This window comes from Thunnus thynnus, chromosome 5 (assembly GCF_963924715.1).
Source record: "Thunnus thynnus chromosome 5, fThuThy2.1, whole genome shotgun sequence".
Lineage (NCBI taxonomy): Eukaryota > Metazoa > Chordata > Actinopteri > Scombriformes > Scombridae > Thunnus > Thunnus thynnus.
The window spans coordinates 22,215,851-22,232,695 of record NC_089521.1 but is presented as its reverse complement, the minus strand read 5'-3'; the positions used below and the strand labels follow the sequence as shown (position 1 = coordinate 22,232,695).

The window sequence follows — 16,845 nt, the reverse complement described above, 5'->3', positions numbered from 1 at the left end:
GAGGATGAGCAAAAAATAATAAAGGGAAAAGCAGCACATTGAGATGTTTGTAGTTCACCAACATTTCAATCTACAACGTGTTAAGCTAGAAGTACTAAACTGTACTGGTCAACTCTCTTATACAGTTTCAACTTGAACAGTACAGAGGACAACACAGAATTAAACTGAATTGTCCGTGATCAGGCTTGTTTTAATCCCAATAACGACATATCAAAATGAATCCTGTGCTAATACAAAGTAGTTGCATTTGTAACTAAACACAGAGGGCAAATCTCAGTTCTCCAGTCTCCCCCCGTCTGGGTCTTCCCAGTATTTATCTTTCCACCACTTTGAGTAAATACAAAGCACACATGCAACAGAGACCACCAAATGCGTCACATCTATATTTTGACATGGAACTCTTCTCTGACAGGTTTTCCTCTGAAATGTTAGCATGAAACTACCACAACGTTCATCTCCACAACGTGATGTTTTGAGCGTCTGTCTGCTTTAAATTACTATTATCTTGTTCAGCTCGGTGCTCGTCTCCTGACATCACTAGCCCACAGTGGATATGATTGTGATGTACGGACGCGGTAATAGCTGTAGCTAAATACCAGCGCTAAACAACAACCATCTTTGTGTTGACCACAGCCCCATGTAAACAGCAAAGTCAATGAATGTCAAACTGAAGCATGAAAAGCTGCGTTCTGCGTACAAAATAACTTCCCCATATCTATCGGCCAAGTTTAGTATGAGTAGGTTGACTGAACATGCATGCTTTCTTACAGCAATGACCTGGTTCACACACATTTACTCAGTTATCTGGTAGGAAACAGTTTGAACAGGATGCCAGTCCATCGCAGGGCCAACATTCAGGCATTAAAAACAACACTCACTCTCACACTAACGGGTAATTTAGTGTGTTTAGTTCACTTAAGAATGGTGTGCCCAGAAGAAATTCACATCGACACACAGAGAACCTGCCAACCATCAAGCTCCAAGATTTGAACTCAGATAGGTAGAACCTCGGGCGTATTAGGTTTCACAAGTACTAAATCTGTGAATTTGCATCATGAACTGACAAAAAAATAATGCATAATTATAAGAATATGCCCCAATTGTCTCAAATTCTAGTAAGTAAAATTAAATTTGGCAAACTAAGTATTTGAATTGTATACAAACTGGTATGCGTTAAAAAAAAACAACCAAAAGACAGGAAATTTGGATTATATGTGTACATAAACACATCTCAATCCAAATGCATTTATGTACACATATTGTTGCTCTGGTATTGTTTGCGTGGGCTGAGACAAACAAGACAAAGCCCTTGTATCAATTCCACATATGAGGACTAACCCCGATGTATTGAAGTGTCACATCACAGCTTGGTCCTGCATGGATTTGGTGAGCCAGTGCAAGTGTGTGTGGGTCTGTGTGTGCAAAAAGAGTGAGGAGGGATTACACTGTCAGTGAGGCTTGGCGCTCTAAGCACACTGGGGGGGGGGGGGACACTGAACTGAGTGGCTGAGGGTGCATTTTTAAATGACCACACAGCATTTCCAAAGAAATAAGGGTGCTTTAAAATACTTTTGTTTTGGGGGGAGGGGGGGGGGGTGTGAACCTGACCTTTATCTTTTTAACCAACAAAAGACGAGGAGACGATGCAATCACACACAGATCAGGATATCAGTGTATACATTTAACAGTGTCACAGGTTCACAGTAGTTGCATAGCACAGAGCTGAGCGATAAACCAAAACCTAACAGATGTTTAGAGTTATCAGCAGACCTAATTACATTCATACTGTCTGTAAAAGTGGTGCTTTTGAGAGCAGTGAGCCATCCATCACTTATTCTTTCTTTGGCTCTACATCGTTATTCAAAAATCAGGCAGCGCGCAACATATTGAGCTAATGCTAAAGTTATGGTAGTTTAGTATATTTAACATGACTCTTCAGCAGATAATATAATATATATAATTATATTATATAATGTTTCTTGTCAGTTTATGGATATTTTTGTCAATATGTAAAATAATCATAATATTAATTTTTTGGTCTTATCGCTCAGCATAGCAAAGAAACAGAGCCAGAACTCTTACCTGTATAGCCTGTACATCCATAAGGGACAGAGCATGAAGAGGTGTTCATAAAATCAGGTTGTCAAAATTAAATTACCACTTGACTGAGCAATGTAATCCAAAGTGCTCAATTATCATACTTTGTGATCTCTTTTGGAATATTATAAAGCAGCCTTTTGTCAGGACCCTGCAACCAAACAGGAAAGCACATTTAATGCTCCCTGGGAAATCTGTAAACTGCCAACTGCCAAGTGAACTGAATGATAGTGATATGAAAGATTTGTCCAACAGCTCAGCTTTCTTTGAGGATGTAGAGCTTGAACTTCAGCTCAGGACATGTGAGTAATCATCTCCCTGCAGCTAGTTATTCACAAAGGTTTGGATGAACACAACAAATGGTTCAGACACTAAAGTGCGCCTTACAGGACTATGCGATTCGGGTGTTCCTGCCGTGCATTTATCCGTCTTTACTTTCAAAAACCAATCTGACAGATTGAACCTTGAAATGGAGTCTACATTACTTCTGACAAAGGCTACAAGGTCCAGATATCATTGATCCTGTTCTGATGGTGTTCCAAGTCCATCCAAAAGTGCATCCAAATTTTTTAAGCAGGTGGTAGAGTCGCACCGACCCTTCGGTGTCTGTCTTGATTAGTGGTACCTATCCAAACACTGTGTGGTTCAGCTACAGTATGTTTGTGTCTTTTTTTAGTCTGTTATGTGTTGCTTCTTCACTGAAGGCTGCGAAACCTATTCACAATGAAGTTTCACACATTGTGGCAGATCTTTGTTTTTTCTTTGACAGGGATACCTGCAGCTGCAGTGTTGGAGTAGAAATGGCTATTTGTCTTTTTCTTAGATCTGTCAACTCAGATTTAATCTTGTTACCTTCATCTTCATTACTACTATTTCCCTTTTCAGCTGCATTGTTTGTATGTTTTTATAGCTATACGATACAGTATATGTCTTAAAGTGGGTTGACTTTATGTTCTTTATGTACTGGCCTGTTACTAAAAATTGTATTGCCAAATTTAAAATAACTTGTGTTTTGGATTTACTTAAAGTAATAATCTTGAAGATTTTCATTTAAATAAATGTCTATCTATCGTTGAATGAGGTCACATAATGGTGATTGAGCCCACAGATGAAAGCCATTGCATCTGCTAGCGTCGCCTCAAATTGTTATGGAGGCGTGGCCCAGGTGCCAAATGCCAACTGACTGACATCACACAGGCGACATTGTTTAGATGTTTGGGAAGAGAAGTCCAGAAACACACCTGCAATTACTGCTTATCGCCATAAGTGCTGCCAAAGAGAACGAGATCTTTGAGATTGTTACTTTTAAGTGCAGCGCAAATCAGGCTGATTTTCCGCCTGGCCTCTTTTTCCTTGTGGCAGCTAAAATCCATCTTTTTCTTTTGTTATTGCTCCTTGATGATGCTCCACCTTATTACTTTTGCCAAAACACAGCCAAATGCTGGCTGAAACCCACAGAAAGAAACTTAAAAAAAAACAAGTCAAGCAGTAGCTTATCAATTTCCTGTTGCCTTCCCAAAGTTGACCTCTAGATATGGCTGATACTTTGATAAAATACTAATTGCCAAATTAGATGTAATCTTGCACCAACATGTTGTCCCTCTCAGTGTGAAAAACAGCAGAGATGTGAGACAACACAGTGAGGGGAGGAATGTGTCAAGAGAGTGCAGTGTGACAGTTCTGGCACAACAAGCTTCTTCACAACCGTTTTCTGATTATTTCATCTCTGCTTAACAAAATGCAACTCTTAAGGATTTGGTGAAACAAAACAGCTCTCTGGATCATATTCTAGTAAAAGCCGGATTTATATCTCTAAGCCACATAATAAAAAAAGCAGAAACTGCTGCCCATGATGGGCCATCAGGGAATTTGTAATAAACTTCTTATTGGACTCAGGCCACAAGTTTCCCACTACTGATTGATATTTCGTGTCTTGGAGCAGAACATATTTCAATTAGCATTCATTGCTCAATATAATAATTAAGACCAGTTGCAGTGACACAAGAGTGCAACAATTACGGGAAATCTGCTATGACGAGGGTTTCAGAGGGAAGTGAGACATTTTGTGGAGCTGATACCAGTTGTGCAACATTAAGTTAAGATGGCCAGGGTGGTAGATGAAAGTTAATGTCATAGTGTAGGTTGTGATGCAAACAATCTAGCACGTTTATATTTAGTACAGTTACAGATTGGGACAGGGAAGTAAATTTGAATGGAAAGCTGCAGAGGAGGCCAAAGCTTAAGATAGGCATCAACTCCCTTTTTTTTCTCTGTTTGACATCCTGCAAACCTCTGAACAGATTACCTGCCTTTCTCCCCACCTTACTCTGAGCAACCCGTGGCCAGGTTTGATGAGTAAAAATGTGGGTAAAATTTTAATGAGAATACTGATGATTCCAAAGGTGAAGAGAAACAGACTAAATTTAGTCTGACAGACTCATACAGTTGTTCTCCTTGAAGTGAAAGTTGAAGATGACTGGCTTCTGTTTTAGTCATGTGGGCAGACATGTGATGACAGTTGTGCTGAAAGCAGTGTCGATGATCACATGGACATAACGTTCATTGTTGGGGGACATATCCTTCTACTTATGACAACTGAAAAGGCCATGAACTCTCTGTCCTGGTCAAAATGAGGAACTAAATGTGACTCATCACATTCCCACTAGCTGATGAATAAATGATGCAATGGCTGTTCAGCCCTTAGTATTCAAATTATTAGTGCTGTCATGGCAATAGTAGAAAAGATTACGCCAATTACACAAACAATTAAACCTCTGGAGTGAGTAAAAGTATCTAACAAATGATGTTCCTATACACTATGCTGGTTCTTATTTTTAAGTATTTTTTCATGAAGATGGATAACTGATGAAGCACTGAATAGAAGACGCTTTGAATTGAAAAGGCACAACTGCATACAGAGAGTGGTGAGGCGAAGAATTGTGCAATGTTGCCTACACATGAGGAGTTTCAACAGAATACTGTAGTGCTCACAAATGTAACCCAGTAGCATTCCAAAACAAAAACAAGAGACTTACTGTTCGTTGACGACAAAGATGCAGTTGTCTTGTGAGGGTACGCCTGAGACAGGATGCTTGCAGGTCACCTTCCGCTCATTGTGACTTTTTAGGAAAGAGAGAGAGAATAGGAGAAAAACAGAAATCAATGTTAGACAACACCAGAGACACGTCAGTAGAAATAGGTCCTCCAATAACACTAGATTTATTTTTTAATAAAGTTAATGGATAGGCTTCTTGTAGCCCTGAAAGCACTTCCAAATAACTCCATTTGTCAAAGGTTAAGAGGCTTCTTCACCAGCAAAACGTGAAAGCAGCTCAGGCAGAGTTTGGATTGGATGCGTCGAAACGAAAATGGGAGAACTGAGTGTAGACAGGGGATACACACAATATGGAAATAATATCAGCGAGCTGTGTCAAAATAGGAAATCATCACTAAAGTGAAAACCAGTCCAACCACACATATATTGGTCCAGGCTGAAGAATAAGAACAGAATAAGCACTCAGGGCACACTAAAATCCAGATAAAACTAAATAGATGGGACTTTACCTACATCTAGAAACAAATAAGGTACGACTCTAAGGGCTCCAAACAAGACCAGAAAGTGCAAAATACACCTGGAAAAGTTACTCTCCCTTTCCCAAGAGCATCACTGCCTTAGCTTTAATAATGTAGAGCAATAAATAAGAACAGAAAAGAGCAATTTAGACTTAGATCAGTGTGTGCCCAACTTCAAAATCAGCAAAATCCCATTCCACCTTTAATAAATCATAAAAATGACCAACATCTACAGGCTCCAGCAGACTGTTGTGCCATCCTACACTCAACATCTAATTACAGAGATACAGAAGGTGCCACCCCATTATACTGTTGTCCAATTACAGCAGCCCACAGTCACTTCCACCCTAACATGATTAGAACACCAGGACACAGACCACACAGTCTTTGGAGAGGAGGATAGTTGCAGCCTTAACAACAACAACAACAGCAGCTTTCCAGTAAAGTAGAGTCTGGGCAGTGTTGTTTGTGATGTCGATGGCCTGGGGGCCGAAAGCTCGGTAACCTTTCCAGTAAAATTTACTAGCTTTGCTGCTCCTGGCTATCACTAGTAAATCTTAAATCATGTTTTGGTTCAACAATGTCTAAACAATGACATTGTGCAGTGTAGACTGCACTATTAATTCAAGATCAAGATCTAGTTTATCAGCTTTCTACTGTCTCTCATAACTTACAATTTAGAGATGGAAAATCAATGGTTATTGGGTTATACTGTCAGTGGATTACAGCAATGGGAAGTACAGTATCTGTAGACAGTATGTTGTCAATGTATTAATTACATGTAATAACAGCAGCAGAGATTAAACAAGACATTAGATTATGTGAGTAAAGGGAAGAGCTGCAGTGTCAACAACAGTCTTTCAAGCTACAACTCCCTTTACGTGCTTGACAGTCATTCTATATTTCAGCTCACTCAGGCTGTACTATAAACAGAAGAGAATTCAGCTACAGCCCAAAAATAACACAGTTTTTAAACATGGGGTACTCATGTACTGAAAAGAGCAAATACCAAGTATGAAATAGGGGGTTTAGTTTCAGTTTAGCCTGGAGAGCAACAGTCTCCACAGCCCTGGTCTATAATTACAGGAGGCACTGTTGGCAGCAGGGCTCACTGTGCGGTCTTGGGGCAGACCAACGGCACCATTTTTCTTTGGTATCCCTTCACACATGCCTACACTGCTTTGCACATAGGTTGGCTTCACATTTAAGAAAAAGAAAGAAAGTCTGCATATGTATTTATGTATACAGTAGTGGGATAAAAGAATTATGTTATGCTGAACAAAGGACAGGAATCAAGAATCAGTTTCAATAAAGGACCAGTCTCAAAATATTTAATATTTGAGAATCTTACGGCTTTGATACTCTTGATTCCTTTGCAAATAAAGACTTAATGCATGCGCCATAAGCTTGCTTTCATGTGGTCATTTAGCTATGGCTGGAAGGAAAAGATGTTTAAACATATGGGCGCATTTTCTCCACCTATGAATTGGCCATGCATACCATTTCATTAGAGGAAAGCAAAGTCCCTTACAGAGTGACTCTAGTGCAACCATAAAGCACTGGCTACAATAACCTTTTATGCTTACCCTGTCTACATTGTTGCATACTTTTGATGTTGCTAAAATATTATTGAATATTCAAATTTTTTTTGTGTCAACACTGTATCAAATAACTTTTTCTAGTACAGAAAGGTTGCTTGTATCACCACTCCAACTGGGAATCAACATCAGGTCTGCAGTTTTATGCAGTTTTCAGTTTCTTTCAGCTCATTGCTTTGGTTTGCCAGTCCCTGTGGTGAAGTCCCAATGGCTATAAATAAAGGTACAATAAGTACAGTATGTGCTCTCAGCACACAAGCTCTTGCAAAAAAAAAATTGTACACTACTGGCCCAATGAAAATGGCAAGCAGCCAAAGTAAACAAGTTATGTATCTAGCTAGCCAAAAGAGACGAGACATTTTTCTCAAGAGTTGGCAGACCAAACAAAGGCCGCAGTACAATGTATTTGCATTTAACACATGTGACGGCCTCTGCTCAGTCTATGCGCAAAACAAAAGGGCTCCGAAGTGATGCCCATGTTGTTCTGTTTCTGTTGGATTAAGTAATGTTAAACAGGTATTTGCTTGAGGTTACTCAAAAGAACTTGAATCAGGAATTTGGCAATGGCCCAAAAATACAATGATCCTGATCATAAGTCTCAACTCGCATTAGCACTACCCTTTCATCAAGACTTTTAGGTGGAACACTGAAACAAATAAGATAGACCACTGTACTGGCCGTACACCCTTCTTTTTTGGGAGGATGAAAACTTTGAAATGTACTTTTTGGAACACCGTGTTTTATGGCGATTTGAAATTGGTTTGATGACTCTGCCTCATTAATCTTGATTATGAACCCCTATGAGCTCCAGAGTACTGACACTCACCCTGCCCTCTGACCTCCCTGTGGAGAGGATACACATTAGGATCATTTCCCAGGTAAAAATTACGAGAATGTCACTAATTTAAATTTGAATAAACTTAAATGTTTGACTTCAATCATCTGGGGCAGCTTTGTTGATGAACCTGAAATAAAAAGGATGTATTTGTTAAAATATCACCTTCAAAATGAACTTGACAAAGCTTCTAAGGGGTTACATCTATAAAATTAAAAGGCCCTACTGAAGTTAAAGTTTTTGCAGATGTGCTTACTGACACGTGTGCGAGGTCAGTGTTTTTAAGAGGGGGCTGTGTGGCATCAAAGAGTCCCTATACCTATATGGACGGAAGCTATTTGAGAAGGTCCTAAACATTCCCAACATGATCCATGTGATATGGGAGGACAGTCAGTTCTTAAACCTCAGTGGAAAACATGGGGGCTATGAAGTAACATGATGGCTGTGGTTGTGTGTAGGTCAGAACAGGCAGGATGAATAACAGCGATACACATTAAGGCTCCTTTTGGACAACCTACAAAAGCAGCCCACGACAATCAGTGGTTGTCTCCCTTTGAACTACTTTTTTTTAGCTATTTTGTTATCCTATACAGAAAACACTGAGAAAAAAAAGATGACGGCATCCCACATCGCTGATTCAGAGATTATTCAAAATCAATTTTATTGCCTCCACATGGCATCAGCAGCTGATTGCAAACATGACAGGATCATATTACAAAACAACTATTGACAGGATATGTGGGTTGGTTGCCTTGTCTCACACAACACAAGGCCCCTATGAAACCATTACTGAATAACAATATATTTAAACTTGATGACAGCAGTTATTATTGCAACAAAATCAACTAATGCTGCATAAACACCGGCTCAAAATTAAATCTCCATTTGATGAAATATGTTTTCAAAATACTTCTGCCAACACTATTTAAAATGGTCGCACATGCTCTGAAGGATGTGGTCTGTGGTCACCGCAGTCAGGATTAAGTTAGCATAAAATCATGGGGCTGTACAGTAAGGGGAGCATATGGTAACATTTTTGCTTCAACGGAGGGCAAAAACATTGTATGCTCTTCATTTAGGATTTCTTCTTGTTTTCTAGAGGGAGATGTTGGTTTATAGGGTGGGTCTGGATGAAGGGCACCGGGAGACTCGCAGCCTCTTGACATCAGATGTAAAGAGGTGGGGAACTAGGAGCGGCAGTAAGAGCTGACCACCCTGCAGTGAGGAGAGTTGGGCAGTGTTCCGGGGGTGTCCACAATAATTAGCAGTGAGCTGCAGTAATGAAGAGCTTAAGGTCTGGGGGTCAACACTCCACAGGCTTAGCTTTTATTGTTCTGGGTGCGTCTTTGATCCCTCGCTCCCCTTCAACAACAGTTTAACCACAAACAACTGAGAGGCTCCGAAAAGCATCTTGACATTAGAGAGAGAAGGGAAGCTCTTCATGAGTTTTGACAAGATATTGTTGGATTTTAACACAAGAGTTGTAGCGTCCTACTGGAAGCTCCTTTGTGTAATTATTTTACTTGAAAGCTAAACCAAAGCTGGAATCTGGATCTTTGCTTGATATGTTTTTTAAGAGGTGAGATGGGGGGGGGGGGGCAGATTCGGATTAGCATTCCACCTTACTCATGTATCATCTGTGAAGCCAAAAACAGCCATTTATGTTTGGGTCATTTTCACTGATAAATTCTCTTCTTTACACTTTATTTTATAGTGTGATGGCTGAAGTTTATTAGTAGATTAAAATGGATAAGACAATAGTATAAAAATATAGAATAGCATAATAGATATAACATAATCATGGGTAACTAACTATCATTACATACTTTATACATCCTAAATAGAGGAAAAGAAAGAAAAACTAAAAATACAACTTGTAGTCATATGTTTGTCAAATCTTTTAGTGTGGAGCAACAGTAGAAGCTGAAGGGGATTTCCCGATGCTGTGCTATTTTGAAAAACTGGAACAAATATGAAATCTATTTTTAAAAAGCTTTTTAAAACCAATTCTCAGGCAATCACTTGGTATGTGACACTTTAAGACCCTAAAGCAAATCCGCTAATGAGTATTTGATTACTGTTTTATTGTATTTTGTGAAAAAGAAGGTGTGCTGTAAAAATTGACCATTAGGAATCAGTTTATATCAAAACATAGTGTGCCACACAGGGGAAATGGACTAGTTATCCTCTTTTTCACTGAGGGGTTAATTTTCTTTACCCAACTATTGATTTATTGGGTTCAATTTTTAAAAAAATCAATTCATGGTGAAATGAAAAATGTCTTATATTACAGCAACCTATTATCTGTGTCTGTTTGCCTCACAAGAGTCATAACCACCGCAAGATTCAGGCTCTGTGCTTTTTACTCCTGTTTTTAACTTTGGGAAACCTCATGCAAAGAAAGCCATGTCTTTCAGTCTGTCCGCACAATTGCTATAAATACATACTGCCTTAACACAGCAATTTTATCCAAATTATTTTTAATTAAATGCCTCTCGAGCTGCTTCGAGCCCTCTGCAGTCTGGCTTCTCTACTGTATAGAAGTGAATAGCGTAGGTCAGAGCAATCAAGCAATCCAGCCTCCTTTCCCCAGGATATGTTCTAATGAAACATATTACATGCAGTAGATGCATTAATCACAGCCCCTCACAGCAGCAGCATTAGAGAGAACACTTCAAGCATGTATCGCCCAGTATGGATCACACCCTTACCCTAGCAGTGTTGTGCAAGTGAAATCACACCATCCTATTTAAATCAAGCTACATGGTACACATTCCAGCTCCCTTAGACCATGTTTCCTATCTGAACAAGTCACATTTCACTCTTCGTTTACACGTGACTATCTGGCATTTGACATTTAAATCACCTAATGAGACTGCATGTAAACATGTAGCGGACTTAACCTCAATTGTTATTTCAATGTACAAGCGCACTCCATATATATGCTTATGATATTACAGCTCAAGATCACACATTTTTAGATACTTTCTAAAAGTCTACAAGATTTCAGCAGGAAAACTCCTTAATGCCTTATACAAATCCAACTGCAAATCACCAAACAGAGCCTTTCAGTGATAATTAATTCTCTTGTTAATGCTCATAAATCTAATCCTATTACACAGGGAGGAACTTGGACATAGCGTTAGCCAGTGAGCACTGATTAACGCTCCCATATTATCAGGTAAGTACTCTGAACTAGCTTCGAAAAAGAGTCGGGCTGCAGTGGAACTCCTCAATACCACATAGACACTGACTGGAGGTATGAATAGCCCTTCTCACAAAAGCTGAGCTGAATAAGCAGAATAGGCAGTTTGTAAGAGGGCATGTGGGGGGCAGTAGGAGAAAAGACAAAAAAGACAAAACAAGGGGGTTTGCAGCCCCTGAGAGGCCACATAAAATGCAGTGCAGCAACATGAAGCAATGTGCTGTCAGAAAGTGGCAATACCTGTGCTACTGTAATATATTTTAGGATAAATCTTTATGGAAATGTTGTGGAAAACCTGTACCACGCCGCAATCAGTGTGGAGAACACAGCCAGTAGCCTCAGCTGCATGCCTGTTAAGCTTTTGACTTTCACCTTGGACCTTTTTTTACTTTAACACAGAAAACAGCTGCTCATTCAGGCTACAAATCAGATTTTTTTTTTCTTCCCACAAACAATTCAATTAGCAGCCCCCATGAAGCAGCTGTGACTGTGTGCAAAGTGTGTCAAGGTGACACAGCTGAACAGGCGATTCAACAAGATTTCAGAGCCATGGAAACAAGCTGCCTTCTTGAGGAAAAATTAAATACTGACTCAAAGAAGTGAGATTTTGTATTCAAGGAGAGAATTCAGGAAGTAACTGGGGGGGAGAACTGTGGTGCAGTTTTCTCATGTAAAACCAAGCTTCATTGTGACCTCCTGACCAGAGACCAGCGTGTTACAATTGTTCCACATTAAACATAAGGATTGCTTCCTTAAAGATATATATATATAATAAAATCCCCAGCATTGCAGCAGACAAGCGTCGGAAGTTTCTATCTCCGCTTTGTAAAACTCCCCTTGTTAACCATTCAGTGTTCAATTTCAGGCTTCATTAAAGAAAACAGCAGGCTGGCATTTTCTACAGATTTCATGGCAGATAAAGTACAAGGAAGAAACCCAAAGGCAGTCTGTCAAAAGAATTGTATCAAAAACAATGGCAATATCAATTCTTCGCACCTATGTAGGTTCGTTGCGGGACAAAGAGCAGAAGTGTAGCTAGCCACCCAAAATAGTACTCAGAGTCATCTAATCAAGGTCAACTCCTTAAAGAAATAGATGAATGAAAGGCTGGGAAGGTGCAGGCAATGGAACAGTCATATTATTGACTGGTATTTCTTAAGATGAGTGCAAAGGTGCGAAACATTACCCTCAGCTTTTTTCTGTTCATACAATTAAAGGCTAAACTAGTAGTAAGAAGTGGGACGTACCAAATGCTTTTAGTTATTCATTCCCTTTTTTTACTTTACTGGAGTAAAGAGGAAAATTAACTGAGCATTTAAATTTATGCAAAACTAAAAAAAAAAAAAAGTTTCCTTGAAAGAAATTCTGAACACACATGAGCCATTTTCATGCACCTACTTACAGAACTGTAACTGTTTAACAAAACATATGAACAGATGTCACTGCTGCCACCATGCAAACAAACATGCATCCAACAATCATTTAAGAAACTAATACTAGAGGTCGACTTCTGACATTTCTTTCCTCCATATATCAATAAAAACACAGACATTTAAGTTTTTTACCATTTTGCAAGTTTATCTCTTATGGCTCAAATCCTGAAATCAAATGTGACTCCGCCTTCCTCTCCCCTTGATGTCCACTGCTCAGTGAGTGCTGGGGCTGGACCAGCAGCCAATAACAGGGCATCTGTATATCTATCACTGCTGACTTGCTGTTTAATTATATCACTCCCATATATACAATTTACTTGAATGGTGCATAAATAGATTTGCCCCATCCAAGATTTTTTTTTTTAATGTTTTAACATGTCTTACACTTCTATCCAGCTGAAAGTCTGCACTGTAAAACATCTGCAAGAACATTGTACTAATTTCATGTAAAATCTTACGTATTTGTAATATGAGTCCTTTAACAGACATTAGTTTGTGAATGCAATGATGTTGTGCTCAAGTGTTGGATGACAAAGTGCCCCACCCCCAGGCTGAACACCACAAATAAATTCTGTCTGGTGAAACATCGCTGTTTCCAAGTCTGTAGAAACACTGAACACTGATGACAATGGTCACAGAATGAGCTCATAGGGAAAGTGGATACAGTAACTACTGAGGACAGCATAGTCCTCCTTTCTCTCCTTGTGGGTTGAACAAATGTCATCCTAATTTTTAGGCTTTGTATAGTGCTGACAACACAACACACATGCTTGGACACACCTTCCTATTCCCCTGAATGAGAAAGTGTGTCCAAACTTTTGACTGGTACTGTAAGTGTGTATGATGTTTAATATAGATAGTAACAGTCAGACATTACAAGCAATGTGCGGTATAAAAACACCCACACACACAGGGTCTTGACCACAAGCCCCACCCACACACACACACAAACACACACACACACACACACACACACACACACACATATATATACATATATGTATAAAACAAAACATGAAAGATCATGGTCTTCAGATTCAGCATGTTTTTACATGCAGACACAAAAATAGTGGATAGAAGACAGTTAATACTCTTCATGATCTTACTGGATCATGAGGAACTGGATCAACTGCTTTCTGTGCATTTCCAGGAATTCTGCCATAAACCGCAAGATTAAAAAAAGAAAAGACAATAAAATACATGTTGCTCAGCAAACCTAGTGGATGTGATCAGGGTGAGATAGGTTATTAAAGAGAGGACATCGTCTGGGTTACCGCAGGAGAGCAAGAGGGCAATGCTGTAATTATGGCTTAACTGACTGTGATTAAAGAAAAAGCCTTTAAAGATCATCCATAACCGCTGCTCTGTCAGGAATAGAAAACATCATCTGATGCAAAGTGCAGTCCTTGGGGAAACAGTGGCTTTTAAAGGAACTGCTTATAGTCAAGCAAGGCCGATACTTCACCAAATGGAAATGTTGTTTTGATAACTGCAAACAGAGTGTTAAAATTGTCTTGACAAGCTCACTTTTTCTGAACGAGAATAGAATTCTATCAATAACCAGACTAAACAAAACTTCAAGAGATCATAGAGAAACTCAGACAGAAAGTCAATATTTTTTCCTTTTACTTTCACTGTTGTGTCACCAAAAACTCCTGGGACTTTACAGATCAATAGAATATGAGTTGTTCAAACTATGATCAAGATAAAAAATGTAATGTCTGAATTGCAATGTGTTGTACTGTAATCGGCACTGCAGATCAAAAGCAGGAAAGAGATGCTTGCCATTAGCCATTTCTTTTATAACTAAGGATGTAAAGTAATGAAAACAATTAGATTTTTTTAAAGAACTAATATATAAGTATTATAGATTGTACATGCTAATGTGAACCGCAAGTATACAGAATCATCTCACTGCGCAACACTGCTGGCAAAACACAGTCTAGCGCATAAGATGCTGTTTATACGTATGTCACATATAAGGAACAAAACGCTGACTGGGAGCCTGGCTGGAGCTGGTTAAAACTGCTTTACAGAAAGCAAACACAAGGGCTGCATCTAAACAGCCTTTAGCTCGCATCAGGCATCACCTTCAACAACAATTATTATCGCCTTAAGAGCAAAATGTAATGTACGTCGCACACACCAACAGCACTGCGTAAGATTTTTTTTTACTTACTTACAATGAAAAGCTTCCATAAATCTCCGAGCAGTTATCGCGGTGAAGTCAAACGAGCAGGATAACAAACAAAAAAAGACGTTTAGAAAAACAAGGAAGCGTTTTTATCCAGATGTGAACGTCCGATGTAACGATGTAAAGAGTTTGTTGTTACTTTGAAGAAGCGTGTGTTGTGAAGTGCGCTCAGTTTGCAGCTCGCAGGGGCAGAAGCTCTCGCGCTGCTGACTGACTGACTGACTGACTGCTGCTCCGCGTGCGCCTGTAGTAGAGACACACTGAAACCCGAGAGGCGATGATGTCACGGTCCGGATGTAAAGAAAGCAAGGTGGCCGGTGGCGCTTTTATTCTTCCCTCCTAGCACAATTACAAACCAAGCAAACACGGGGATGAACACAGGGATAGCGAGAGAGAGAGAGAGAGAGAGAGAGGCTGAGCAGCTGCAGGACGGTGTCTTGGTGGAAATGAGATACAAAAATACAATGTTGAAACCTCAAACTCCTCCGCACTTTGGAAAAAATGTACAACTGCATGGAAAAAAATGTGGGACACCCCAAGTAGCAGTCATGAAAAACACAACCACATGGAGGAACTGAAATGACACCATGTCCCAGATTTAAACATGTTCCACTCCTCCATTGTTTATTTCGGGCTGTATCCGATACTCACATAAATTAATATGAGCTTTATTTCCTCCGTGCGCTGTCTGGCATTCACTGCCTCATATGATGAATGTGCGTAGCTACACGTCACTCCTCTCATTCTTAAGCAAGCCCCGACAAAAGAGGTATGTTGAAAACAAAAAATTTACCATTACTGCACTGGGCTGTGAATAGCTCATCCTTGAAGTATTTTGAATCATGCTGATAAAGTTGTTGTGAATTTGTTGCAAAACATTGTGGCAAAAGATCATGAGCTGTGATATTGTTATCTAAGGTCTGGTTTCCATTCTTGTCCATCCAACTTACTGGAGCTGTGCTATCTGGTAAGAGGGAGAAAGAACTGAATATCAAGTAGGTTCAGCAGGGAGCCTGCAGCTATTGAAGACATGAAAGCCCGGACAATGACCTCGGCCCCAGCCCAGTAGCCAAACAGCTCCTCCACTCATCAACCTGCTGGGTGCAGTCAATGGTGCAGGAAGACACCCAGAGACAGTCAATACACTCTTACTGGCTGCTTTTCTCTGCCTCTTCCCTCAGTTTAATGATACTTCAACATTTCTCCAGCGTGTACTGTAGCTCTTGAAAGTCAGTGAGTTTTCACAAAATCCTAACACAAATGCTAAATGCGTTTTTAAGAGGATGAAAACACAACAAAGAGGCATTACGGTTATTAACACCATCCGTATAAATAATAGATTACACGTCCACTATAAAGTGGGGGATGCCCTAAAACGTCCTTCAGCTATCCTTGGTCCTCCAGGGAGGGCCTCCCAGGCTGGAGCTTGGAGCCAGGGGATGTGGCCACCACCTGGGGCACAGAATGAACACCGTGCCCAGAGAGAGAGAGAGAGAGCAGAGCGAGGGGACTAATGAATTTCTGGAGGATATGTGATAGGATATTTAGTGGCCCAATCCATGAAAGATGAATCTGTGGCGGATAAGGAGCTCTAACACACACAAAAAAAAGGTGTCAGAGGGGAAAGTCAAAGCAAGCTGTTCAGCCATCTGTGTATGAGCTGTGTCTTGCCACAGGGGAGACTGTTTTTTTTTTGTTTTTTTTTAAAATCCAGGATAACTGAATCAATATTTGCTGTCAGTGTCCAAATCAAAGTCTTCTCCTCTAAAGAAAATTCTTTGCATTGTCACGCCCTTCATGTTGTTATAAAAAAGCAGAATGAGGTGGTTACAGGTTTGATCATCACAACACCTACGTTTGTTTAACACCACGTTTTATAAAAGTATTCTCTTACAAGATGCAGAGTTCCT

General features: G+C 39.8%; 1 protein-coding gene across 7 annotated transcripts in view; it reads right to left on the bottom strand.

Moving 5' to 3' along the window:
* Positions 1 to 16,845, bottom strand: part of LOC137183241 (pleckstrin homology domain-containing family A member 5-like) — an 86,399-nt gene that overhangs the window by 30,083 nt on the left and 39,471 nt on the right. For 5 of the 7 annotated variants that reach the window (XM_067590148.1, XM_067590140.1, XM_067590141.1 and 2 more), the window contains exon 4: positions 5,133 to 5,216. In XM_067590148.1, the coding sequence (XP_067446249.1) occupies positions 5,133 to 5,216 (84 nt within the window). Of the gene's footprint in view, positions 1 to 5,132; positions 5,217 to 14,920; positions 15,245 to 16,845 lie in introns of those variants that run through there. The other 2 variants (XM_067590145.1, XM_067590146.1) reach the window with 2 other exon arrangements.